The 27,512-nt window shown below is 36.7% G+C and overlaps 3 protein-coding genes across 6 annotated transcripts in view; all 3 read right to left on the bottom strand.

Annotated features, from left to right (window-relative positions):
• LOC143857480 (PH, RCC1 and FYVE domains-containing protein 1-like) overlaps positions 1 to 5,200 on the bottom strand; it is a 29,285-nt gene extending 24,085 nt beyond the window's left edge. Inside the window, exons 1-2 of the mRNA XM_077367899.1 lie at positions 5,042 to 5,200; positions 2,621 to 2,749 (exon numbers count right to left, since the gene is read on the bottom strand). Of these exons, the coding sequence (XP_077224014.1) occupies positions 2,621 to 2,668 (48 nt within the window). The 5' untranslated portion in view covers positions 2,669 to 2,749; positions 5,042 to 5,200. The remainder of the gene's footprint in view (positions 1 to 2,620; positions 2,750 to 5,041) is intronic.
• Positions 5,201 to 8,397: 3,197 nt separating this feature from the next.
• On the bottom strand, positions 8,398 to 16,922 carry LOC143857532 (HVA22-like protein a). Its single transcript, XM_077367990.1, has 6 exons — positions 16,786 to 16,922; positions 16,126 to 16,152; positions 15,824 to 15,946; positions 9,775 to 10,018; positions 8,577 to 8,662; positions 8,398 to 8,472 (listed from the first exon to the last, which is right to left on the bottom strand). Exons 1-5 carry the CDS (start codon positions 16,839 to 16,841, stop codon positions 8,591 to 8,593), a joined length of 522 nt encoding a protein of 173 aa, XP_077224105.1. The 5' UTR covers positions 16,842 to 16,922; the 3' UTR covers positions 8,398 to 8,472; positions 8,577 to 8,590.
• A 2,343-nt stretch (positions 16,923 to 19,265) lies between these two features.
• LOC143857531 (transcription factor bHLH47-like) lies at positions 19,266 to 25,820 on the bottom strand. 4 transcript variants are annotated; one of them, XM_077367987.1, is made up of 5 exons: positions 25,742 to 25,820; positions 22,488 to 22,605; positions 21,461 to 21,558; positions 20,615 to 20,742; positions 19,266 to 20,145 (listed from the first exon to the last, which is right to left on the bottom strand). In XM_077367987.1, the coding sequence occupies exons 2-5, from the start codon at positions 22,553 to 22,555 to the stop codon at positions 19,666 to 19,668; spliced, it is 774 nt and encodes a 257-aa protein (XP_077224102.1). In that variant the 5' UTR covers positions 22,556 to 22,605; positions 25,742 to 25,820; the 3' UTR covers positions 19,266 to 19,665. The 4 variants fall into 4 exon arrangements, with proteins under 4 accessions (XP_077224102.1, XP_077224103.1, XP_077224101.1 ...); XM_077367988.1 differs by having other exon boundaries at positions 25,638 to 25,777; XM_077367986.1 differs by having other exon boundaries at positions 22,488 to 22,679; positions 25,638 to 25,750.
• Between the last annotated feature and the right edge of the window lie 1,692 nt (positions 25,821 to 27,512).

The raw sequence follows: 27,512 nt of genomic DNA, 5'->3' as shown, positions 1-27,512 counted from the left end.
TCACGCCCCTCTTTCCCTTTGCATCAATACTTCATTTCCCCACATCACATGTTGTAAAGTACATTGTGCCTTCATCCATACTCGAACACACTTTGTAAGGACTTCCAAAAGTATGATAACTTATCTAAATCTCCTTTCATTATTCATTGTGCCTTCCCATGTCAAAGAAAGATAATCAACAAAGATTCCAATGCATCTCATCCACTTCACCAGACATTGCACCACTGCCATGACATTCACCTCGACAAGCAACACATGAAGAACATACCAAGGCAAGGCGCATCTCACACCTCATCAATTCCCCTAGCTAGTTAACCATTGTCAAACTCACAAAGATAACAATGAAGAAAGAAAGTACAATTAAGTAATTGATCCTCATTCAGCCATCTTAATATAGTTGTCATATTGGCCACCATGGATCACAATGAATGCCAATGGAGGCATGATTGTGATGGGCGCCGAATGATGCCAGACAATGACAAAGGCAATCCACTCAAGTGCCCCTGGCTGTTGTGGACTATGATACTCGGCTACCTATGTAAGCCTAATGTATCATGTTTGACTCGATACAATACCAAGTAGTAAGACTCGAAGCAGATTACTTCATGGATACTTCTGTTTGTTGAATTTATTATTGTGCTTCAAATATATGATCCTCGCGTCAAATTAAATAACATGCCTCTTGTTTGTTAGTGCCACGCTGCCATTTCCAATTTACAAATTTGAGCATGTGACTTGTAGATACTATATTCAATATATCATTTTTTTGAAATCGTGAGATACTATATTCAATATATTATTAATTTCTTTTTCTAAGTTAAATGGTTACGCTTTCTGCTTTTTATTTATCTACATCTTGTTTCTGGAAGGAGCTTAAAAAATTCCAATTTGTATCTCTGATCCTGTATCCGCATATGGACTTTCTTACCAAATGATGAAAGGTAGAGGGAGAAGCCACAAAGTCGTGACAACCACAATCATTGAAGAAGGTAATCAGACTGGACAAACGCAGCGAGTCGAACAGCAAAATAACAGAGAATATAGATTACAGATTAAATCCTCTGTCAGAGGAGTTTCTCTAGCCTCAATTCTGCAGAAATTTCGCATAGTCCTGAAGGGATTCATTCACTCCACCGATTCCGTCCAAAGGCATCCCAACTCCATCAATTGATTATGTCTCTCCAAGAACTAAATGAAGAACAAATGTAAAGGCATTCTAAGTATGAACCTGCAGCAAGTCCAACTCTATAATCAAAAATTAGATTGTCACTTAAAAAAAATTCTACCAAGAATTATTTTGGTTTGAAGCTTAGATTGTCACTTAAAACTTTTTCTAGCAAGAATTATTTTGGTTTGAGCTGTTGTTTGTGCCTACTTAGCCCCATTCCATTTCTCTTTTGCCCCTCATGGACAACTATTTAAACATAGCACTTCCCCTGAAAAACATGAAAATGGTTTCTACACCCATGGCTGGCACCTTGACTTTCAAGGTACATTTGATGTACTTCATATCATTCTCATGTTGCACCCATTAACATCATGCAAATTGAGAAGATATGTCACAAATTTTAAGCTTCTTAAATTTTGGATAGACTTTCTTATTTTTCATACCATAAAAGGAACTACATGGAAAGATATCTGATTATAAAAGTGCAAACTAAATATACATCAAGATAATGAAATACTGACTGGGATTAGAAATAATGGATAGTTAGAAATAATTGTATTACTTATTATTACTCTATTGATTGCAGCGAAATCTTTCATAATTGGATTTCGAGTTATCGGTTAGCAACTTCTATTTATTTTTCCTTCTTTTCGTATTCTTCGATTCAGATCGAAAACGCTGCATAATACCTGAAAACTACAATAATGAACACAATTCCTTCTAAAAATAGCTCAAAAGGAAATTGACACAATTACAATACGATATATTACAAGATTGCAAAGATTTGTGTTTAGGAGAGGGGTGAAACCGTAAGCCCCCCCCCGAGCAGAGTAAAGGGGATTTTTACAACCTAGGGTCAGTTATTTCCGCCCTTCGATAAGTGTGGGCAACCACATAAAATAATGGGCAAACACCCAGACTGAATATAGCATATGCAGTTAAACCATAAGGTGCTGAACCTAAGCTGATCCACAGGCGCATAGGGGGTGGCATGGACTACAATAGGTGCATCAAAATAGAAACTCACCCAACTTGACTCGCCAGCATTGGCCGCAAAGAACCAACTTGGAACTACAGACATAAGTGGTGCTCATTCAATGTGCTATTTTTACTCTTCCCCGTCTTAAATTTCTAAAAATGTCCCAAGTTGATCAAAATTACTAGGTGAGAATCTCCCAGCCGATCCCCGACTATAAAGTGCATCTCATGCCATAAATAGCATAACCACAATTAAGGATAGATCATCTCAGTGTCAAGCAAGCTTATTTACTTTAATGCCCAAGGAAAAGAATAAGTTGGAACCTATCAGCATTGAATAAGTGCAAGCCAGGCCGAAATAAACACATATTCCCGAAATTAATCTACCAAAGAACAAACACATACCATAAAATCACAAGTGTCATTCAAACAAAACAAAAAAAAGCAGCCAAATTATTGGTTAAGAAAGTTTACCTGCTCGACATCCCTCTCGACGGGACCACTCCTCGAGAGATCCGTCATTTATGTCACAAAATCAAGTACTCCCCCATAGGCTCTGTTCACTTGTTTTCTAGCAGCAGGAAAAGAATCTGACGTGGAAAACTGGAAAAGAAAGGAAAAGAAGCTGTGAGAAAATTCATTTTGTGAGAAAATTCCGTTGTTCACTTGGCCGAGAAAGGAAAAGAAAGTATGCAGGCAAAGTGGTTTTCTCAGGAAAGTGATTTTCTCACCCTTTTTGTGAGAAAATTTAGAGGGAAAGTGCAAGAAAGTTCGTTTTCCACGTCATTATTTATATTTTCCACCTGTGTAATTATGCTTTCCCGAGAAAACAAGTGAACAGCGGAAAATGTCAAATCCTGTCCAATCACGGGAAAATTTGGCTTACTTTCTTCTCCTTTCCTTTCTCAAGAAGGCAAGTGAACAGAGCCATATGGAATAAAACACAATTGGCTGGTACAAAAGACTCTGATATTTACAAGACGATGTCCACATCTGCCCCATAAAATCCTAGTGGCTTGGTTGGGGAAACCTAATCTCCAAAACAAAAAAAAATGCTAGCAGTTACGGTCTAACTCGCTGCGAATTCCTCTCTTTCCACAACTCCACAATGTAATTCAAATCCTCTCTTTCCTCCACAACACACAGTAATTCAAATCATTAAGCATTAAAACCCCAAAATAGAATCCGTATCGATCACAAACACGAAATACATGCATTCTAATATCGATTATAAATGAGAACGAGAAATGTCGAAACTCAAATGAAAGAAAATCGCTTCCATCTCCCCTTCATCACCGCGTAAACAAATTATCAGCTCCAAACTAGCTAAGACACTTTGGCACAAACCCTAATTTATTTATTTTTTTGAAATGGACTCGGCTACAAACCCTTCAAACCTCTTGAATTCTCTTAAAGCGCAATCTAAAACCCTAGATACCATCAAATTCGGGCAATGCCGAAAAAGATTACCTTAACACGCTCGGTACAAACCCTAAAATCGCAAAAATGCCATACAAACCCTTCGAATCTCTTGAATTCTCGCAAATTAAACCTCAAAGCACCATCTAAAACCCTAGATACCATCAAATTAGGGCAATGCCGAAAAAAATTACCTCCATTTCAAGAACCTAAGAAAGATCCGTCGATATTCGGTCATTTTCAATGAATTTGAGTTTGTTTAGCTCGGATCGAGGAAGAGAATCAATTGAAATGTCTTAAAATCGGATTCGCTGATTAAAATTGCAAATGTTTTGAGAATCTTTTGTAGCGGGGATGGAAAAAAGCGAATAAACGTGCTTCGAGAGAAAGGGGAAAATGAAATTGCAGGTTTTGGGGGGTTTAACGTGCGCCTATCCTTTCTTTTAGCTTTCTCTTTCTTTTCGCCCTTTTAACAGTTTGTTTTCTTTTGGGTCCGTTCACTTGTTTTCTCGGGAAAGGAAAGGAAAGGAATCTGACGTGGCAAAAAGGAAAGGAAAGGAAAAGAAACTGTGCTGGAAAAGGAATCCTCCGGCTGTTCACTTGCGCAGGAAAACCTGAGAAATCCAGAGAAAAGGTTTCTCGTGCCTGTTCACTTCCCAAGAATATAGTCCAAAATATACACCCACAACCATCAATAATTCATTCAACCACCAAAAATATACTCCAAAAACCCCAATTGCAAGAAAAAACCCAAAAAAAAAAAAAAAAAACCTTCCAAAACCCCAAGATCTCAAACCCAAATGCAATAGATAAAAGGGGAAACTCGAAAAACCCCAAAAAAAGGAAAGCCAAAGAAGACATGAAACCCCATCAAATCCAAATCCTATTGTAACATAGCCAAAACAAACACTACAAAATCTGAAACCCTTTTTTTTTTTTTTTTTGCAGACCCAGCTTTTTATCAAGACATGCTTCAAAACCTAAAAACCCATTTTCTTTGCAACCCTAAAAATGGAAGATCAATATCAATAAAGAAAGGGTTTTTGCAGCCCCAAAAATGGGTTCCAGCACATACTTAAGATCAATGTGAAGATCAAAGAGAGTTGTTGAAACCCTAAATACGAAAAATGAGAATAGGTTTTGAAACCCTAAATACGAAAAATGAGAATAGGTTTTGCAACCCTAAAAACGCAAGTTAGGAGAGGTTTTCTGTAACCCAATAAAAAGATCGAACAGGGTTTCTGCAACCCATTTCACAAGATCGAAGAAGTTTTTTGCAAACCCATTTATCAAACCGATTTCTCCAAACCCATTTCTGAAACCCCATTAGAAGATGGAGACCCATTTGACGAGAAACCGTAAAAATCTGAAGATGGAGACCCATTTCCGAAACCTCATTTGCAGAAATGAAAAAAAATAATGAAAAAAAAAGGATAGAGACTGAGAGAGAGAGGGAGAGAGGCGAAGGAGAGGTACCTTGCTTTGGGTAGTCTCGCCGGAGAAGAGTAGTCTTGCCGGAGAAGACGAACTTCCGAGGGTTGGGCCTAGGTTTCTTCTTCCTCGCGTGGGGTCCAAAAAAAAGAAGCCCGACTTTTTTTCCTCTCCTTTGATAAAATAAACGAAATCTCGCAACTTTGGTCGGAAATGAAATCCAGAATATGCGGGAAAGTAAGACTTTCCACGTCATCTTGCAAAATTTCCATATCTGATTTTTGGGTTTCGCGTGAAACCAAGAGAACAGCGCCAAATTCAATTTCTTGGGGAAAAAAGCGGAATTGAAAAATAAAAGGCAACTGATTTTTTCACCCCTAACGTAGGATTATGCGCCCTCCTGTTAACGTGATTTGACGTCACCAAATCCATTTTTCCTGGTGCGTTCCACGTAGCAACCGAAATGCGTCGTTTTGAATTAACTTGAATGACGGATCTACCCTTCGCAAAATGTCAAAAATGTACATGAAAAATATAGAAATTGATATCACCACAACCATGTTTTCATAATTACTCAAAATCAGCTTGTCTTTTATTTTTCAATTCTCTTATGAGAGCTTCTTGGGAACTGTAATAAACTTTTACAGCTCTTTTAATAATAATAAAAGATAAGAAGAGGTAGTGCAATTATTAAAACATGATTGTCCTGATATCATTTCTAGAAATGTATTGGCCCTGTTTGGATTGCTAGAATTTTCCGTGCAAGCTCAGAGTGTTTGGATTGTGGGAGACTCTCTTCTTGACATGGACCCTTCGTTTTATTGTATATATCATCTACTTATGGGGATTTGCTAGCGTCAATCGCATAGCGTCAATAGCAGATGGTCTGTTGCATGTCAGACCAGACCAGCCACATAGGCTCACTTTACAACAGCTTTTGTCTTCATTCATGAGGTGGCTCAGCTGACATGACATGCAACAGACCATCTATGATGGACGCTAGCAAATCTCTTATTATATTATATACAAGTGAAATATCCCCTCCTTTTCAAGGGACATAATAAGTGGGAGATTTTAGACCCACTTCAAAAGGTACTGTAAGACCCACTTCATAGGATAATCTTCATTTGTTGGGCCACAACATAAATTGTGCCCCAAAAATCTCTCTCTCTCTCTCTCTCTCAATGGATGACAATAATGACTTCATTAAACTCCTTGTTGATTAAGGATAAAGAGGGGAATAAGATTGATAAGGGGTTCAAGCCAAGTCCTACAACTTTGTAGAGAGGCAGCCCCCCTCTAGTTAGGTTGATTCCAACCATAGATCATTCCCTCAACCCTAACTCGAGCCTTGGGTCAAGGAGGGTCAATCCTAACCCAACCACCTCTAAATCTCCCAACCCTAACTCAACTTTTTTTTTATGGTTAAGCTGGGTTTGGTGGAGACCCCTACCGGTTTCTTAGATAAGAGAAAGATATGACATTCATGGGTACAAGATGCCATCCCTAACTCGGAAACACATGAGAGAGGGAGATCTGAAAACTAAGGATAGACAAAACAAAACACTAAACCTAAGAGTTAAAACTGCTCAATATTCTTATTTGTGGTACAACAGAAGTACTGCCCTTGATATTTGATCCAACAGCAGCATGTTAAAAAGTGTGCTAATGTTAGATCAAATAACAAGGGTAGAATGATGAGTTGATGACTACGAGTTTTGTATGCCCTATTCAACATATAATTTCTTGAGGGTCAGGTTGGGTTGGATTGCCCAATGCCTCAATCCTAACCCAATCCGAAATTAAATAGGGTTGGCTTTTTCAAAGCCCAACCCGAGTGGAAATCAGGTTGAACCAGTTGGGTTGGGCATGTTGCCCAAGTCTAGTTATCAAACCTTTAAGAGATAAATCAAGCCCCAAATATCTTAAATAGACCCCTATGCCTCTTTCTCTCTCCTAAAGAGAGAAGGTAGACATAGGGGGTCGATTAAGAGAGAAATTATATGATCCCGGCCGTCAAGTCCCGTGAAGTGGTACTTCAAAAGTACCCCCTTGATTTTTGATCCAACAGCAGCCTCTTAAAAAGTGGGGGGCACCGTTTTGACGGTCGAGCACCATATAAAAACTCCGATTAAGATATATGGGGGTCGATTTTATCACTCCCCTTTGCATTTTTCAATACCATTGTAAAATATAGATCTTCAATTGAGAAGATCCATATAGATCTTCAATTGAGAAGATCCATCAACCTAAGACGAAGACAAAGGATCTATTTTATTTAGTTTTTCAGTTAAATTAAGAATAATTTAATCCGACACGAGTCTTTTTTTTTATTTTCCAATAGATTTACATCTTTCATTAATGAAAATTGTTTGATGTGATGAATATTAGGATATGGTTGCACGCCGTTGAAGAATGCTTGTTTACACCATTCATATCATCCGTATTTCAAGTCTTCCATATTTCATATTTCAACATATCCATGTGTGCAATGAGCCAATGAGCAGAGATATAGGGGTCTCATTTCTCCATTCAATGGGCCCATTAATGAAAAAAACAAGGAACGGGGTGCCTTCTTTGTTATGCCTTAAATTTGTGTGGAAAAATTTATATGCCCTCTTTTTGCTTTATGTCTAGGAAAAGTGATACTTCTGTCCATTTGTTTCTGTGTTCTTTCCTTGGTCATACGAGTACCCATTGCCCTTCCAAGGGCTATTTTTTGCCAACCATAGCAATACTAACAATTAAGACTATCTTCATGGAGAGCCCTACTTTTGTTGGAGGCTGATATCTACACTCTCTCCCTTTTGATAGATCCTCCCCCTCTCTTGATATTAAACTTCTTTCATTGGTTGAGTTATGACAAATATAGGTTGTGCAACTGAGTGATAAACAATAAGAATGGAGCTTGACCCAAAGTTTATATTCGCACTAAATAAACATTATTTTTGTTTCTTTGTAAAGGAAACAAAAAGGGTTCTATGTGGTATTTTTCTTTTCTTTTTTTCTTGTATCTTGTTGTGTTAGAAAAAGGGTTCTATGTCCTCTTGTAACTTTCGCCCCGGGTTCCTAAATAAATTCCGGGTTAAAAAAAAAGCTCGAACATTGACGGAAGATTATGCGTCTTGTGACCAACTTTGCATGGAGATAAAAGGAGAGAGACATTGCATTATAATTACATGAGTGAATATAACATTGTAACCTAAGTTAATGGACTGTATATCAACCATCTGGAACAAACATATTTCTATATTTTAGTACTACAAAGATAATATCAAGCAACAGGATAGCATATCAAAGTATCAACAGAAACTATAGACAGCTGTTACCAAAACTTCATGAAGTCTTAGAACTGCAGAGTCGACCTGTGAGCGATTCTTCACTTCCATGGATTTGCTCAACTCCAAAACTTTTTGCATCACCAAGAAGGGAGTACACAAATGATGGGAGTGCAGGATAATTGTCTATGAATAAGACTGCAAAATTATAGGCAGCAAAAGAAAAGTGGGAGGGGTCAAATTTCATATTCTCAGAAATAGAAACTCTGCAACAAACACAAAAAAGCTTTGTTTTGCCTCACCCTAGGTACGAGTGCTAGTGATCCTCGTCATAGGTACGAGTACTAGTCCTAGTGCTAGTACGTTTGGATTTCATTTCCTTTCCAGCCTGCAAAAACAACAAAGCATGTAAATACAGTTCAAGTGCATGACATAGTGTAGGAGTGGCGCCAACTATATGCAACTAACAAAGATTCCAATGTAGGAAGTACGTATAACAATGAACTCTTAATTCTAAACTAAGTCACAGATATCGTCCTGGGAATATCCTCGACAAGGGAAAATCTTGGGATAAATTTTTATTTTTAATTTTTCAGGTTTATATCAAGAAAAAAATGATAAAAATAAAATTATTTAAAAATATATAAAAGCATATCGTTTATGTTAAAATATTGTGATATTATTGCAATATTTTTCACAGTGAATGGTAAAAAAATGTCACTAAATTTTTTAAAATCTCAATATTATTTCAGCATTTTGTCGTTTTATCAAAATATCGCGACAGAATCACCATACTTTGAAAATATTGGAGATATTTGTGACGGATTCTAAAGGGGCTGTTCACCAAGTGGAAAGCAATCTTTGATAAGCTATTCCTGATATCGGTTATCAAGCTTGGATAAGTTTATCCTGATATTGGCTATCATGCTTGAACAAAATTCACCAATTTTGTTCTGGTAATATTTTATCCAAGAACAAAGTTTGACATGAACAGAGGATGGCAAATCTATCCAAGGATAAAGTAAACCCCAGCTTGCCATCCCCATGGCAGGCAGCCTCAAAGAGGCTGTTCTTCACAGGGATAAAAAAGTTCAAATAAGTTGTTCGAGGGATTGGCTACCCTTCTTGGATATATTTATTTTAAATAAACCCCCGGGATTGGTATTAAACCATACCCACTGGGGTTGTTCTCAACGTCAACAGAGGGTAGCAAGCCTATCCAAGGATAAAATAAACCCAGGCGTGCTATTCCCATGGAGAACAGCCCCAAAAAGTACAGGGGTATGTACATATCGATTTTCAAGGTCCTCCTTACATCTTCTCACTCAAAAATCATATTCTTAAGTCATCTTAGCACTCTGAGATACGTATAATAGAACCATGTAAATAGAAATTGGACTCATCTTAGCACTCTGAGAAATGCAAATTTTTTTATGAATGATTTCTGAGAAATGCATAATAGAACCATGTAAATCGAAATTATATTTGCATAATGCATACCTTGCCGATAAGTTTCTCAAGTGCTTCTGGCCCATTTTCTTCAATGAATTTCTCTGCAGAAACTAGAACATCATCTGGCCGATTGAAGGCATCCTTCTCTCGAGGGACGTACCAAATGTTGCCTGTTTGTGAGTTCACAAAGCATGGCCTAACAAAATGCTTATAAACGTACGCAGCACCACTGAAGTAAGGTAAGACCAGCCAGCAAGTAAAAATGAGCCTTGCAAAAGGCCAGAAAGGAAACCTGTAGCATACACAAGAAGCTCAGTACCTAAATTGATGAAACTAAAGGATGGTTTGGAAATAATTGGCAGCAATCACTGTGTATTCAGAATAGCCAAGAACATTAGCAAAAACATTATGGATTTTGTGGAAGTTTAGCAACATATCAAGAAATGAAGGACTACTATTTTTAGTGAGGGGTGGTAAAACTAAGGGATTTCTATAGAAAATGAACCAACCAAAACCAATTCATACTAATTCAAAACTGATTCTGACATAGAACAATGCTTATATCAAGAAAATCAATGACAATTCCATTGAACTTCCAGAAGACATGAATATCTCACCAAATGGAATTGTTTGTACCATCCACCTGACAAGCCAATTTATCTAGAGATACATCTCAAGGCTGAGTTTTCTTCAAGTGGGAGACAATTATGTAGAACAAGTCACTAAAGAGTTCCAAAATGAGCAAAGATCAAAAGGCAGTACAAAGAGTCAAAACTACAAACAAGCATAACTTTTGACCCGATAATTGGATCAGAGCTTAGAATATACTGATTGGAGTTGTATCGGCGAGATCCACAATGATTGACCCGACTATGACGGGTCATGTGCCATATCATCATGAAATAAGCTTGAAAGATGTGGATATGTTGCTTGTTCATTTTTTTTTTTATTGTTGTCGAATTCCATTCTTAGCCAATTTTGAAGATTTTGATTCCGTTCCTTTTAGGGAAGTCTTCTTTTAGTACTTAGAGCTATGATTTGTGGACATGGATTAGTGTGTTGCGTGTTGACACGGAAACGAGGTGTCTGACACGACAACCCCTAAAAATTTAGAAATGGGGGCATGCCCATACACGTACATACAGATAAAATTACTGTTTACTATCATAATTTGCAACAATATAAATATAGGGTTCATTTAACAAATTAATAAATCTTAAGATTAAGCAAATATAACCTAAAACAAACATGAGATAATCAAATAACAAAGCAATTCATCAATCTAACCTAGTTCTCTTCCGTCTCCAATATACAACGAGAATGGGAGACCAGTAGGATACAATGATTAGAATTTTAGAATAAGAGTTTCTTTAGGGTTTTAGGTTTAGGAGGGGGGAGACAACAACAAATATTAGTTAAAGAAGAGCAAAAAGGAGTTTATAATAAGATAAGAGTTAATAATATAAGAGGTAAGCACAATATTCAATAATAAAGTAGAACGTCACACTTGACATGGTACAAAAACATGTTGACATGCCCACATTAAGTCTGACACTTCTGGCAACTAGCAGTACATATGCGTGTCAGTGTCAACTCGACATTAGGGCTGCAACTCGAGCCGGGTTTTACCCGACCCGCATCGACCCGACCCGAAAATAACCTGGGCTGGGTTCAGGTTTCATGGGTTTCGGGTCGAGCCGGGTTGAGCATTCAAAAGCCCGCATGAATCTCGGGTCGAGCCGGGTTTGAAGGAGCCCGACCCAACTCGACCCGAGTTACATAAGTTATAGTATGTACATTTTTTTTCTATTGTTAGTTAAAAGTTAAAAGTGAAAACCCACACACCCACTGTTATTGTATGTGAGTGTAATTTCTGCTTCTATGAGTTGAGTTGATTCAAGTGTTTGATTCAGCATTGTTTGATTGTAATTACAACATTGTTTGATTACGGCATTGTTTGATTCAAGTGTAATGTGAGTGTAATTACATCATTGTTTGATTTAAGTGTAATGTGAGTGTAATTTCTGCTTCTATGAGTTGAGTTGCCTTGCCAAATAAGAATTTTCCTTAAAAAATTGCGTTAACGTGAAAAAACCCGACCCGACCCGACCCAACCCGAGATTTATCATGGGTAGGGCCGGGTTTGGGAATCGTGGGTTTTCTGAAAAAAAAACCCGACCCGAGATATTTCTCGGGTAGGGTTGGGTTCTCCAAAACCCGACTCGCCCGACCCGAGTTGCAGCCCTACTCGACATGACACGTGTGCCAGCAATAAATTCAAAGTGTCAGCTAAATCATAGATTTAGAGTCAAACATCTTTGGACCATTTTTAGATTTTTTACTATTTTTGGTAAAAATCATTATTACGACCCAATTGTATGTTTTTATAATGGTAAAAACAATTATTAAAGAAAAGGGTAAACCCAATGACCGAGATCGTCAAGTAAAACAAAATAATACAGGAAAGAGGGGAAGAACAAAGGGGAGTTTTGGCAAAAGCTAACAAAGGTGGATCCTAACAATCTGAAGGCAAGAATAAAAATCAAAGGGGCTAGCTAAGCAAAAATAGTTGTCTCCTTGAGACCCAGCTCGTGCCAGTGTATGAATCCGAATTGACGGATCGTTACACTTGTCGATGCTATATGCAACGGTCCTCTAGGTATGCAATGGCCCTCTAGGGTCTCCTGGATCTTCTCAATAGCATCGTCTAATCTCTATGGGTGTCCGACATCATCTCTCAACCACCTAATCAAATTGAGGGAGTCACCCTCATTAGTAAGTCGATCCCTCTTTAATTGGTCCATCAGTCTAATACCATGAACGAGTGCATGCATCCCCATCTCAACAGTCTTTTACACCGATCAAAGTCGAGTAAGCAATCAGACCTCTATCAGCTGTCCTCAGCAATCCTCTAATACCAGCGAGTCTAGGGTTTCCAAGACTTGTGCTATCGAAGTTTAGTTTCAGCTACCCCGGAGTTGGTGGTTCCTATTTAGGCTGCAGTAAAATATAGGCATTCCGTGATGGAGATGAGTGTCAATTGTAAGGATTGGGGAGTCTGTAAGTCTTATTGATGCGGATATCAACAATGGGCGTGGATTCAAGGTTTACAAACGTAGACGTGGACGAGACTGATGACGGGGACTCTAGCATGGGTTACGGACACTGTCGCCTTTTTTTTTATTTACTTTCTATTTTCGTCATTTTATTTGTAGCCTACTTTTTAGGCATCAAATTTCATTCGTTTGGCATGTTTTTGGTATTATTAGAAAGGTTTTTCAATTACCTATCTAACGGGTCCATCACATGCTTTGGATGTGTTTTGAGCAAGTTATGAGTGTTTTTAGGAAATGGTATAGGTCTATTACGGGATTACTATTTTAGGTAAGTTTTTATCTTTATTTAGCTTTGTTTTAGTTTAGATAAATGGTTGAGATTAGTTTTTAATTTTAGGTTATCTTCTAGGGTTTCTTTTCTTATAAATACATCTTATGAAAGTATTGTAAAAGACTTTTGAAAGAATTGAGAATTTTTTGTGAGAGCTATTGTGGCTTGAACTTCTTCTTCTCTTCTCCTCTTGGTGGCTTGGAGTCATTCTTCTCTCATCTCCTCTCATCTATTCTCTTCTATTTTCTATTTCTTCAATCAAATCAACACAAACAAGGTTCGTAAATCAGATTTTCTATTCTCTTTGCTTTTGAACCCTAAAACTAGAAAACCCAAAATCCATAGATCTCCCTTGTTCTCCAAGATCTTGTTATGAGATTTTAAGGAATTATTTTTATGATTAAACCTCAGCCTAATCACCCAAGAACCCTAATTTTAAACCCCTTTTGCAGCTAATTGAAAATTCGCACCATTTTCAAGCCCGGAAACCCTTTTTAAAGATCCATACCCTAAACCTACCATCTAATCAAAGCCTAACCCCTAGATTAACCTTTTTTTTTACCTTATAAACCTTAACCTAAGATTTGGACAACAGTATTAAACTAAAATCCCAGATCTACCAAATTACCAAAATACCCTTACAGCCCAAAACTGGACCGTTTTGAGCCTTTTACTGCTGCTGGACTTTGTTTTTTGTTTTCTTCATTGGATATTATTATTTTCATGCTTGTCTTACATCTATTTCATTGGTATTTACATTAGCTTTTTGTTATTTTAATTGGATGCATGCGCAAAACATAATTTAGGCTTAATTTTGTCATTAACAATTCACCAGAAAGAGCTTTACCTATTGGTTGATTTGTATAAGGTTTAGTTCATGCATAATTACAATCTTTACAATTATTTATGCTATTTAAGTCTCATTATTGCTGCTGCCCATAGATTAATTAGGCGTTAATTCGGCCCTAGGTAAGTTGTTAAGTGTTCTTTTAGTTTTCCGCGTAAGCCCTAAATTGTCCTAAAGTCTTAATCCCACTAGGAGTGTAGGATTTTCCCTAAATTAGGTATTGTCCTGCATCACTTATCTAATATATATTTGTAACCCAAAACGAAACTACTATCTTTCTCTTGAACTGTGTGAGTTGCCCTATATCCCTTGTGGATAGGCGTTCTAGAGGTTAAAGATGTGCTCTTCACTTTATTTTTCTTCGCAAATTCCGCTAAGCTAGATTCTTTTTCCATTTTCCTCCAACATTCTGAAGAATAAAAACACATGCTGGCCAATGGAAGGGCAAACTTTTTTGGAACATGAAATAAGCCAATACTATAGAAATGCAACCAATGTATATTCATTATAACGGTTATCAAAACACCTTTTTCTTTAGCAATCAGAATAGACCACAATTTTCTTGTGAAAGATGAAAAGAAAGGAAAATTAGAAAAATGAAACTGAATGCAACCAATGAGTATTCATGAACCTACTCCTGGATGAGCAAGGTGCCCTTTTCTTTGGGCACTCAAAACACTGGCATTTTTGAAAAACTACAAAAAAATAAAGGATTTCCCTGAGCTACCAACAAATTGCCAAGAAAAGACCACAATGTCCTTGTGAAAAATTCCCAGGCACCAAAAAATAGCAACATTTGAAAAATATTCATCATGAGTGGGAAAATCAAGAGAAGAATGGTCTTACATCAAATTAATTCACTAACAATTCATGTGATAGATTCTCCAATTACAGGCTTCTATATCTTTCAAATAAAAAAACCTCCAATCTAGCAGTACAAAAAAATCAAATATGACACTCCTCAGCTTCATGTTATGGAGGAAAAGTTCAAACCCAGTATTTTCACATTTTGGCAGACAAAGCCATACCAGATTCTAAAAACTTGATAGCAGATTTGTTTGATCGATTGATCGATATTAGGGAACAAAAATTCGTGGGGGAGAACATTATTGATAATGTGGATGATTTTGACAAGTTAGAACAATTTAGTCTTTGGCATCATTGTCTATTTTTTTTTTTTTATTCTTTATTTTTTATATCCTTCACAAGTAATCCTTCTTCAGTCTCTCATAAACATTATACAAGCTAATATGGTTTCTGAAGACATAACAACCAACAGCATCTTGATGAAAACTTTTGCGACATGAGATTACATCCATTAGACATTGTATTTTTTTTCTGTAAGGTAAGGTAAGTATGTAGTTTCAATCCTGACCTCCGGGCAAGAGTTTGAATAGAGTTTTTTGTTTCCTGATTTTTGGCCACTTCTCACCACTTGAAGAGACTAGTTTCCTGGTTTTTAGCAACTTCACCCGCCCTACCCCTCTCTCACAACTTGGAGACCCTAGTTTATCATGAAAAAAAAAATCCAGGGTAGCCAAACATGCCCTTAACGATAAAATGTCAGCATACTGACATCAGCCAATCTCCTTTGGCTTAAATTTAGCAAAATGAGCTTTGTCAAATGTCAGCGTGAATTCAGTAACCATGATGTTCATGTCTCCTAAATGTAAAAATGCCCATGTATTTTTTTTAAGAAACAATAAAAGCAACCCTAAGGTATGGAACTGCATTTTGCACTATTTTCTCAATCAATAGCACTTCATCAAATTCCGAATACGAAACCAAAAGTATCAATAATTCAGTATTGGCTTCAAGTAAAACATCCAACAAAATAATGGAAATTTTGGAATTCGAATTTACCATTCGATGACTTTCGCGAATGTAAGCTCGAAGAGTGTGATCAAAGAATACAGAACCCAATACGTAAGCCATTGCTGATCATCGAGGCTCGATTTAGTTTCAATTGCCCTAACTGAAGCATATCTGTTCACACCCAAAAAACATAAACCCTAATTTTCACTTTTGTTCTCAAACTAGAAATGTGAAAATAAAATTCAAATGCTGAACGCCCATATCATAACATCACAAATTATGAAATCAAAAATACACAAAAGAAAGCTTTCAGCAGCTTATTACAGAACCATAAAAGGAAATCTACTTACAGAGGATACACCAGAGTTACCAAAGGCCTGCAAATAAAAATTAGGAAAAAGAAATTAAAACAAACAAAAAATAATGAAACAAAAATAGATCAGAGAAGAGGAATAAAAACAGCAGAAACAGTGAAACATTCTTGTAACCATCATCCTAAAAAACACAAATATTCAACCAACATCAGAACCCATCAAGGGTTGAGCCCCAAATCATCTGAAACTCAAATTTTCAAATAAATACAAAAAGAAAGAAAAAGAGAAAAAGAATAAAAGGAATTTGAGATGCATTCAATTTAACTTTTTTCTTTACAGTTTCATATCACAACACAAAAATTTGACTAACATAAAAAAGGAAAAGAACCCATCAAGGATTCTGCCCCAAATCATATGCAACTGAAATTTCCAAATAAATATAAAAAGAAAGCCAAAAAAAAAAAAAAAAGGAATTTGAGATGCATTTGATCTACAGTTGCATATCTCTACGCAAAAAATCGTCTGACATAAAAAAGAAAAAGGACCCATCAAGGGTTCAGCCCCAAATAACCTGAAACTCAAATTTCCAAATAAATACAAAAAGAGAGAAAAAAGAAAGAAAGGAAAAAAATAGAAGAACTTGATATGTATTCAATTTAATATTTTCTTTCTTATTCTGACATGTAGAATTCATACCCGGCTAGAACATCAAAGTTCTGAACTAACACCTTAAGAAAAGATCCAGACCCCATCACGTTTATATCTTATCTTTCTGATTTTTCCTACTTAGAGAAATTTTGGGAATTTCTCTGTTTTTTCAGTCTCTTCTGATTTTCGGATGGGTTTTTCAGTAATGTGAAGGATTGTAAGAAGAATGCAGAGCACAAAGGGACGCAAAAAGCAGAAAAACATAGACGAATGGTCATAACTTTCAGAACCTTCCTTGAGCTATAGCTATTTACACAAACATCCTCATACTGTCCCATATTTCCTCACGAGGCATATCTTTTCTTTTCTTCTTTCAAACAAAGCTGCGTGATATTTAGGAGTTGATGGGCACACTCTATGATGATCCAAACCGTCGATTTGATGGGCCACAACTTGAATTGAATGAGGCCCAAAAATCATTTTCATAGGAAAATCCAAACCCTCTGATCTATATAGGTTTCCATAATATGCAATTCCTCTATAGATCATAGGGTTGGGATGATCCTATGGAAATGATTTTTGGGGCCACAACCTATTTACGTTATGGCCCATCAAATCCACGGTTTGGATCATCCTACGGAGTGCCCATCAAATGGACGGTTTGTATCATCCGTGGCACCGAGTACTTTTTTGAAAAATAACCAAACCGGATTACACCATATAAAATCTTATACTGCAGAGGTTGCCTTTATTGTTGAAGTGAGATATTTTAGGGATTTCTAAGTTTTCTACAACTAAGGGTAAAATGGGTAAAAGAAATAATTAATAGTTGTTAAATGTACTATTGGTAATTATGAAGATTTTGGGAGGATTCCAGTAGATTCGTTTATATCTTGGGGGTTTCTAGCAGTCTTCCCTAAAAAAACAGAGAAGGTTAAACCCGTGTAGACCAGCATGACAGCATTTTTCAAAAACGTACTCCGGCTTACCCCAAAAGTTGATCCAAACTGTCCATTTGATAGGCAAGAAGGTAAAGGTTGTGCCCCAAAAATCATTTCCATAGGATGATCCCAAGTCTATGAATTATAGAGATTCTCATAATATGCAGTTTCTCTTTGGATCGGAGGGCTAGGAACATCCTATGGAAATGATTTCTTGGGTACAGCCTATTTACCTTCTGCCCATCAAATGGATGGTTTGTATCACCTTATGTAAGTAAAGCTGAATGTGAGAAGCTGAGGCTGCGCCATGTGTCACCCCACTTCATTCCGAAATTTAATAACGCATTAAGAGGATGTGGCACACCGTTTCACACGTATTCCTCTATCACACCTAACCTTAATAACGAAATTTAAAAACGTGTTAAGTGGATGTGGGACCTAGAATTTTAAACGCTTAAAATAAAGGAATGAAAAAATCACCAAAAATCAAGGATTGATTAAAATAATATATCTCTATAGATTAAATCTCTTAAAATAATAAAATACGCTTCTTATTTTGGATTTGAAAAAAAAAGGCTAAAATCAAGGAATGAAAAAATCACCAAAAATCAAGGATTGATTAAAATAATATCTCTCTACAAATTAAATCTCCTAAAATAGTAAAATACGTTTCTTATTTTGGATTTGAAAAAAAAAGAGGCTAAAATCAAGGAATGAAAATATCACCTAAAATTAAGGGTCTATACACAGAACTCGCATGTATATTTTTCTCTCTTAAAAGAGACGATACATAGAAGTTGTGTGTATGGATTAGATACACGCTATATTTATGGAGAGTAATGCCTATTGGACTTCTATGAATAGATACACACGAAATTTTAAAAAAAAATTTGCAATTCCGCAGATAGAGAGAGGGTTATAGATAGTTTTTTAGAATACTAATTTTTCTTTGCCCCGTGCATCGCTCGGGACTGAACTAGTTTTGAAAAAAGGCTGAATACAGGCAGCTTACACCATATAAAATCTCACGATATAGTGTGGTTCTTATGGGCCATCTCATCTCCACAACTGGGCAGTTTATCTATGGATAGCAAGCCGGATTTTACTGTATCCTTGGATAGGCTTGCTAAGTAAAGAAGGTCATAGTAGCCATTCTTGTGGTTTATCTAAGATAAAATTATCAAAAGCAGGAGAGAGAGAGAGAGAGAGAGAGAGAGAGAGAGAGAGTACTAAGGGCATGTCCCATACCAGATAACTTAGTCTCTAGGCAACTTTACACAGCCAGTTTTGGTGACTAAGGGCATGTCCAATACCTGATAGCGTAGTCTCTACGCAATTTTACACAGCCAATTTTGCTGCCCCTCTTTTTCAAAAGAAAGGAGAGGCACATATCATGGCTGAATTTGTCTTATTCATTTTTAATTCATACGAGGTGACACTTCTTTTAACTTCAGTCTTCATTTTAATCATACGAAGTGACACTCCACAAATGTGCTTTTGACGCTTGCTTTAATCCTATGGCCTCAAACTCACAGCAGCAGAAAATCATAATATCTCACATCCACTAATGTTAGCCCGAGCTAAATGCATGCATCAAACACCGACTAATGTTTACTTTCTGTTGTTGAATGTGAGCAAGGAGTCTCTGTGAAGAACAAAAAACTGTCCGACTCAGTAGTATATGATTGTGATTCAACCGAGTCAAAGCCAACTCAGACTAGAGTTGACAAGCCTAGCTATTACACTGAGGCTGACTCAGCATATGGCTGATCTGGGTTGACTCAACGAGTCACGAGAAAGCTCAGGTGTGTTACTCTAACTATGAATACAAGATTCAAGCCATGAAATGACACCCTTTGATATCATGAACCATGACATGTTTTCAGATCTACAGCTCCTTAGAAGATATGGGAAGATCAGTGACTGTACACACTGTATTACTCTTCGTTGATATGGGAAGATCAATGAGAATGTACACAGTGTATTATTACTCTTCATTATCAAGCATACCATGACTGGTTTCCACATCACCTGACCCTTCTTCCCCACTATTGTTGGTCCTACTACTACTAAGCTGAACTTCCTCACTTGTATTTAGAAGCTGCTTGTGGAGAAGCTTCAACGGCCATGAATCCGAGGGGGTGGGATACCGGGCGTGGGGTCTGCTCACATGCGAGGAAGGGTTAGGTAGAGCCGGCGAGGAGAGTTCCTGATGAAGTGGGATAACGATCACAGGCCCAACCATGGGTTGTGGGTGCAACACATGGTCTACACTAGGCAGCGCATGCAAATCTTCTGGCAAAGATGGAGCTAAGTTGGCATGTTTCATTTGGGAAGTAGATAAATCTGTGTTGTTACTCCATGCGGGAGCAGACTGTGTTCTCTCAAGTAACTCATGTTTCAACTTCCCAATCTCCCCTTCTAGGACGATATTCTCGTCTCTCAGCTCGTTCTTCTCGACGGTCACCTGTTTCCAACAGTTAGAACAACCAAACATGTACAATATATGGGTTGAGAACTTAATGAAAATCATTTCAAAAGTACACAGCCTCTAGTAGAAAAGGTTTATGCAGAATCCACTTCCATAATTGTGTGCAAGCGTAATAAGAAAAAAGGGAGGCCCAGTGCACGAGGCTCCCGCCATTGCGAGGTCTAGAGAGGGCTAGATGTACGCAGCCGTACCCCTGCTTTGCCCCTGCTTTGCAGAGAGGCTGTTTCCGTGACTCGAACCTGTGACCACCCAGGTCACAATGGAGCAACCTTACCGTTGCGCCAAGGCTCGCCCTCTTGTGCAAGTGTAATAAGAAAATAAGAATAAATAGGGAAGAAAAAGAATCTGGGTTTGGGAAACTTATAAGAAAACAAGAATAAATAGGTAAGAAAAAGCATTTGGGTTTTTTTTCTTGAATGGCAGCATCTGGGTTTGAGAAACTTACGTAGTGAGATTCAGACAACAGAGCTACATTTTCCTTTTTGAGACATTCCACTTGTGCGAGAAGATTCTGTAGTATTCGAGCGGCGTCAACCAATATAGAGGCCTTGCCACGATTTTGCCGAGCTGGTTCTGTAAAATAGATGCATTGAAATTAGATAATAAAATAAACTCTCTTTTTTCTTTCAAACGGAAACAAAATATGAATAGCATAAAGATATTGGTTTTTTGGGAAGAACAAAATATGCATCCGTCAAATAGATGCCTGTTTTATTTTCTTTACCAGCGATGAAAACTTTACTGAAAGAAAAAGAAGAAGAAGAAGAAATGTGCAAAAGAACTGCCAAATCTAGTCTAGAACTCCAGATACACCCTCCGGCTTGCTAGAATACCCACATCTCTATGAACCGTTAAAGAAACCTCCATAATTCTAGTTAATCCATGATTTAATTGGTGATCTTTTAAATCCTCCTAAGGAACTCCTCAAAGTAGCCCAAGATTTCATCAATGAAATAGATGTCCATTTTGAGAAGAAAGAAAGACAACCCCAAATGTTTAAAGAGCAATACAGAACCAGACATTGTAATTAATTTGTAAGAGGGCCTTTAAACTGTCAGAAAGACTAAATTTGGCAACATATTGACAATACTTCTGATTTACTAAGTTCATAACACAAATATAAGTTAGTCATTTCCTAAAGGTGTGCCATTTTTTTCAGTTTGAACCAAGCAATTTGTAAGTTTTTTTTTTTCAGTTTGGACCGAAAAATTTGTCAAGAACAAGCTTCAAGTGCAACTAAATTATCAGAGGAAGATGACAACATAAGGTATTGAAGAAAAGCAAAAGTTACCAAGGGCATGGCCTAGCTCAAGGAAGAGATCATTCAAATGGTCACGTTTCAGCTTCTCCCTCTCAGCCTTCCCTGGGTTCTTTTTATTTGGGAAAGACCTGCACCATGAAAAGCTTTCAGACTAGGAATCAATCAGAGAACAGCATTAGGCTTACACATACTACAAGTATCTGCAAAGGATACTCAAAACCCTAATAGTAATTCTACCAGAAAAATGATCATGATAAAAAAACCGGAAAGGCTTAAAATTTTCACACTAAGGAGTGTGACAACATCTAGAAGTGTCGAGGAGGTAGAGCCATGGGTTTTCCCCAAACAAGAATAGTAACCATTGAAAAAATTTCACAGAGATGAACCAGTTCTGAGTCTTCTGATCAATTGCAAGTGTAGGTGAGCCACTTGACATGAATATAGATTATGGGTCTCTTTGCCATCAACATTGGTCTGTATTTGCAAATAAGACCCTAAAACTCCAGTGCCACTGTGTCCATCACAAGGTTTGAATTTATCCAACACCAGACAAAAATGGTCCATAACCATTATTTTGGTCCATAACCATTGTTTTGGAACCATTTAAAAAAACATTATTTTGGCATAGTGAGAAGGCTGCTGTGATAAGTCGGTCCAGCTCTTTTATTACGATGTTATCTAGATGTGGATATGAGAATGTAATACGAAAATGATTGGATATGGGGATAATCTAAATTAGATCAGCCCATATAGTGTTTTGTGTTAGTTTTTTCCTGATATTGAGCATTGTTTATATTCTTCCGATTTTCTAAGAAATTTGAAAAAGAACCACAGCTGGTGATCAAATTTTCAACTTGATTACATTCAGCACCCTTAGAATTTTATGATGTAATTCAATCTTCAAAGCATTGGTAAGCAACGTAATAAAGTAAACAGCTTTCTTTCCTAATATTGAAAGGGTAATAAAGTATACAGTTTTCTTTCCTAATATTGAACCCTGTCACTGTCTAAAACATAGACTTTACCATGTAAAGATTTTTAATCTCTAGTCACTGACCTGCTCTCCAATTTTTCAGCAACCACATTAGCCTCATTAGTCATGGTAGAGGGAAGTTCTGGCACCATGCTTGGTTAGTCGAATGACTCGAATCAGCTATAAATACAAGAAGAGGACCCTGAGAAAAGACATCAACACAAAATCAGGCTTCTCTTGGTTAGTCGAATCAGCTATAAATACAAGAAGAGGACCCTGAGAAAAGACATCAACACAAAATCAGGCTTCTCTTCATGACACCCAAATAAACGAAAGGAATACAATAGCATTTCTTTCTCAGCAATCAAACAAACAAAGGTAAAGCTTTCAAAATATTCTCAGACACTAAATCAAACGCAATCCTTCAAAACTGATACAAGAGGAAACCATAGCAGCAACATTCCCAATAAGAAAGCTGATTCCTCCCTCCAATAGACATTTCAACAACCGGAAACAATAATTTAAAATAAACTTCCCCATAAAATTTCATAAATTATGAAATAAACGGATTGCCAAAATTCCTACATTTAGTTACACACTTGCACTAGTTATCAAAAAACTGGAATTTTCAAATGCAATATTCTTCCTAGAACTGCACATACTCCAATGGGAAAAGGTGCCCCGAGAAAATTATTGTGGGATTTCAAATACTTCTTTACCTTTTCCTCTTCGATCAAAGAAAAACCATCCCATAAAATCCCACCCAGATGCTATAATCGCAAACAAAGAACAATTAGACCTCAATATTATCTACAACAGAACTCCTTACACTACCAAAAAAACAAAAACAAAAACAAAAAAACAAAAAAGGATCCCCAAAAAACACAAAATCAAAGTTCCAGAACCGCAAACACATAAGAAAAAATCATTCTACAAACTCTAAAACGCATCGAAATCAAAACAGGTGGCAGGAAATAATCCAAATCAAGCAAATCAGCAGAAAATGCGAAATTCAATATGAAGATAGATTGAGAAATCTAGGGTTTGTAAATTGTAAATAGATTCTACAAACCCTAATCTTAACTCAAGAACACCAGACACATCGAAATCAAAACAGTTGCCAAGAAAAACATCCAAATCAAGCGAATCAGCTGAAAATGATAAATTCAATACGCAAATAGATAGAAAAATCTAGGGTTTGTAAAATGTAAATAGATTCTACAAACCCTAATCCTAACTCAAGAACACCAAACACATCGAAATCAAAACAGTTGCCAGGAAAATAATCCAAATCAATGGAATCAGCAGTAAATGCGAAATTCAATACGTAGATAGATTGAGAAATCTAGGGTTTGTAAATTGTAAATAGATTCTATAAACCCTAATCTTAACTGAAGAACACCAGACACATCGAAATCAAAACAGTTGCCGAGAAAAACATCCAAATCAAGCGAATCAGCTGAAAATGATAAATTCAATACGCAAATAGATAGAAAAATCTAGGGTTTGTAAAATGTAAATAGATTCTACAAACCCTAATCTTAATTCAAGAACACCAAACACATCGAAATCAAAACAGGTGGCAGGAAATAATCCAAATCAAGCAAATCAACAGAAAATGCGAAATTCAATACGAAGATAGATTGAGAAATCTAGGGTTTGTAAATTGTAAATAGATTCTACAAACCCTAATCTTAACTCAAGAACACCAGACACATCGAAATCAAAACAGTTGCCAAGAAAAACATCCAAATCAAGCGAATCAGCTGAAAATGATAAATTCAATACGCAAATAGATAGAAAAATCTAGGGTTTGTAAAATGTAAATAGATTCTACAAACCCTAATCTTAACTCAAGAACACCAAACACATCGAAATCAAAACAGTTGCCAGGAAAATAATCCAAATCAATGGAATCAGCAGAAAATGCGAAATTCAATACGTAGATAGATTGAGAAATCTAGGGTTTGTAAATTGTAAATAGATTCTACAAACCCTAATCTTAACTCAAGAACACCAGACACATCGAAATCAAAACAGTTGCCAGTAAAAATATCCAAATCAAGCGAATCAGCTGAAAATGATAAATTCAATACGCAAATAGATAGAAAATTCTAGGGTTTGTAAAATGTAAATAGATTCTACAAACCCTAATCTTAATTCAAGAACACCAAACACATCGAAATCAAAACAGGTGGCAGGAAATAATCCAAATCAAGCTAATCAGCAGAAAATGCGAAATGCAATACGAAGATAGATTGAGAAATCTACGGTTTGTAAATTGTAAATAGATTCTACAAACCCTAACCTTAACTCAAGAACACCAGACACATCGAAATCAAAACAGTTGCCAACAAAAACATCCAAATCAAGCGAATCAGCTGAAAATGATAAATTCAATACGCAAACAGATAGAAAAATCTAGGGTTTGTAAAATGTAAATAGATTCTACAAACCCTAATCTTAACTCAAGAACACCAAACACATCGAAATCAAAACAGTTGCCAGGAAAATAATCCAAATCAATGGAATCAGCAGAAAATGCGAAATTCAATACGTAGATAGATTGAGAAATCTAGGGTTTGTAAATTGTAAATAGAATCTACAAACCCTAATCTTAACTCAAGAACACCAGACACATCGAAATCAAAACAGTTGCCCGTAAAAATATCCAAATCAAGCGAATCAGCTGAAAATGATAAATTCAATATGCAAATAGATAGAAAATTCTTGGGTTTGTAAAATGTAAATAGATTCTACAAACCCTAATCTTAATTCAAGAACACCAAACACATCGAAATCAAAACAGGTGGCAGGAAATAATCCAAATCAAGCAAATCAGCAGAAAATGCGAAATTCAATACGAAGATAGATTGGGAAATCTAGGGTTTGTAAATTGTAAATAGATTCTACAAACCCTAATCTTAACTCAAGAACACCAGACACATCGAAATCAAAACAGTTGCCAAGAAAAACATCCAAATCAAGCGAATCAGCTGAAAATGATAAATTCAATACGCAAATAGATAGAAAAATCTAGGGTTTATAAAATGTAAATAGATTCTACAAACCCTAATCTTAACTCAAGAACACCAAACACATCGAAATCAAAACAGTTGCCAGGAAAATAATCCAAATCAATGGAATCAGAAGAAAATGCGAAATTCAATACGTAGATAGAGAGAAAAAATCTAGGGTTTGCAAAATGTAAAGAGAGGAAAACTAGGGCATCACCTTCAAAAACACTCGGAAGCTACAGCATATGAGGTTTCATAACAAAACAAGAAGAAATAAGATGAGAAAGAGACAAATGGATAAACGACGAATAAGAAAATGACCTTCTTTGATTTCTCCCTCTCGCGCGACCACCAAAAGGACAGACTCAGGAGAGCGCTTCTTTCGCACGAGGGAGCGTGTGGAAGCCACTCGCCTTTTTATAACAACAGGATTGGATAAGCCTGAACTTTACTGCCACGTGTCAAAAGGCTAGAGTTCCACGTATCTCTCTGGTGGAATTACGAAAATCGTACCCACCAGTAATGCTCTGTTTGGTTGCCGGGTTTTTTTTGGTCCCGGGAGTTATGTGGGAGAAAAAAATACCCTGGGAGATAGGTGGGAAAAAAAAAAGTCCTGGAAGTATCCTGGTAAAATAAAAATCCCATGTTTGGTTATGTGGGAGAAAAAAATATCCTGGGAGATATGGTGGGAGAAAAAAAAACCTTTGTTTGGTTGCTTGAACTGTTGGGTAGAAAAAAAATTCATCTCAAGCTTATTTTTGGTTCCTGAGTTTATTTTTGTTCCTGGGGTTATCTTGGGATGGGATGAAAAGGCAATCATTACAATAGTGGGATTAAAAAATTCACCCCACAAGTAATCATTACAAGAGTGGGATTAAAATAAACCTAGTGCTAAAAGGCAACCAAACATGGGATGGGACCAAAATTTAACTTACTCTCCCACAAAACTCCCAGGCACAAAAAAAACCCAGCAACCAAACGGAGCATAAATGTGAATTTTTTTTTCGGGTGTGTGGAGTAAAGTCCATCTCTCTCAAAAAGTAGTGGTGGGGCCCACTTCGGCGGATGATCGAAACCGTTCATTTGTTAGGTCACAACTTAAATACTTTCTCAACTCAACTCAACAAAGCCTTTGTCTCAAGCTAGTTGGGGTCGACTCAAAAAAAAATCATGAAGATCGTAAAGAGTGGCAAAGTTTTTCGGCCGGCTGCCAACCTGACGCCAACCCTCCTCCTTTATCCTGGCTTGCCAAGCCGTCTTCCTCGGAAAAAAAATCTATTTTGTACTAATTGGAGTTTATCATAGCCATCAGTCAAATAGAAAAGAACTCATTTATTTTAGTAGTCTTATGTATGCTTTATCTATACGTCTTTTAATTTGTTGAGGTATATGGGTATTGCAGATTAAACGGTTTGGATTTTTTAGGGGATAAATTAGATTATTAGAAGCCACAGGATGAAGCATTTGGCACATCGAACTTTGACATTGATGAGAGTTTAAGAATACCCTAGATGGAATTATTGTTGTGACTCATTCTCAATGACTTGAAAATGCATGTTATTTTACCATGACTAACTCACTTTGGATTGCAGGATCTTCCTTTATCTTTTCTTCTTTCTCTCTAATCAGTTTGCGAACTGAAATGTTTCAAGAAAGCTATTGTCACAGTGCAAGGGTGAAAGTTCATGCGAGGAATATTGTAAATTAATTTGCAATATATATTTTTTTTTCAAATATTGAATACTCTTGATAGAATGGAAGATTTGGCATTATTTTTGCAGGCAAAATATCAACGTAGGAAAGTTTGGGGCCCCTCTTAGCCTCATTTTGGTTGGGTACACCTCGAATCTTAAACATCTTTCCGGTACAGATTGTAGCTTCCCTGATTTTCTTGCTAGACATTTTACTTATATGAGTTTTAGTCTCATTTCGGGTACACCTTGAATCTCACTTAATTATACTTTCCTCTTTTGCAGAATATTTCCGCAGTTCAAATGTTTGGGAAGAAATTTCGGGATTTCTATGGTATCTTGGTAGAATTTTGAACTGATCTACACTTCTATTGGGTATTTTATATTCGAGCCTCTATTTC

The sequence above is a fragment of the Tasmannia lanceolata genome, unplaced genomic scaffold, assembly GCF_043159265.1.
Source record: "Tasmannia lanceolata isolate RefF3 unplaced genomic scaffold, GAP_Taslan_0.1 ptg000025l, whole genome shotgun sequence".
NCBI classification, from domain to species: domain Eukaryota; kingdom Viridiplantae; phylum Streptophyta; class Magnoliopsida; order Canellales; family Winteraceae; genus Tasmannia; species Tasmannia lanceolata.
This window is presented reverse-complemented; position numbering and strand designations above follow the sequence as displayed.

Excerpts from the sequence above, each read along its gene's own strand:
- LOC143857532 (XM_077367990.1), bottom strand. The coding sequence starts at position 16,841 with ATGGGGTCTGGATCTTTTCTTAAGGTGTTAGTTCAGAACTTTGATGTT. Across the intron at positions 16,153-16,785 it reads AACTTTGATGTTCTAGCCGG|GCCTTTGGTAACTCTGGTGT; the intron begins GTATGAATTCTA and ends TTTTATTTGCAG. Across the intron at positions 15,947-16,125 it reads GTAACTCTGGTGTATCCTCT|ATATGCTTCAGTTAGGGCAA; the intron begins GTAAGTAGATTT and ends GGGTGTGAACAG.
- LOC143857531 (XM_077367987.1), bottom strand. The coding sequence starts at position 22,555 with ATGGTGCCAGAACTTCCCTCTACCATGACTAATGAGGCTAATGTGGTT. Across the intron at positions 21,559-22,487 it reads GCTGAAAAATTGGAGAGCAG|GTCTTTCCCAAATAAAAAGA; the intron begins GTCAGTGACTAG and ends TTCATGGTGCAG. Across the intron at positions 20,146-20,614 it reads TGTTGTCTGAATCTCACTAC|GTGACCGTCGAGAAGAACGA; the intron begins GTAAGTTTCTCA and ends TGTTGGAAACAG.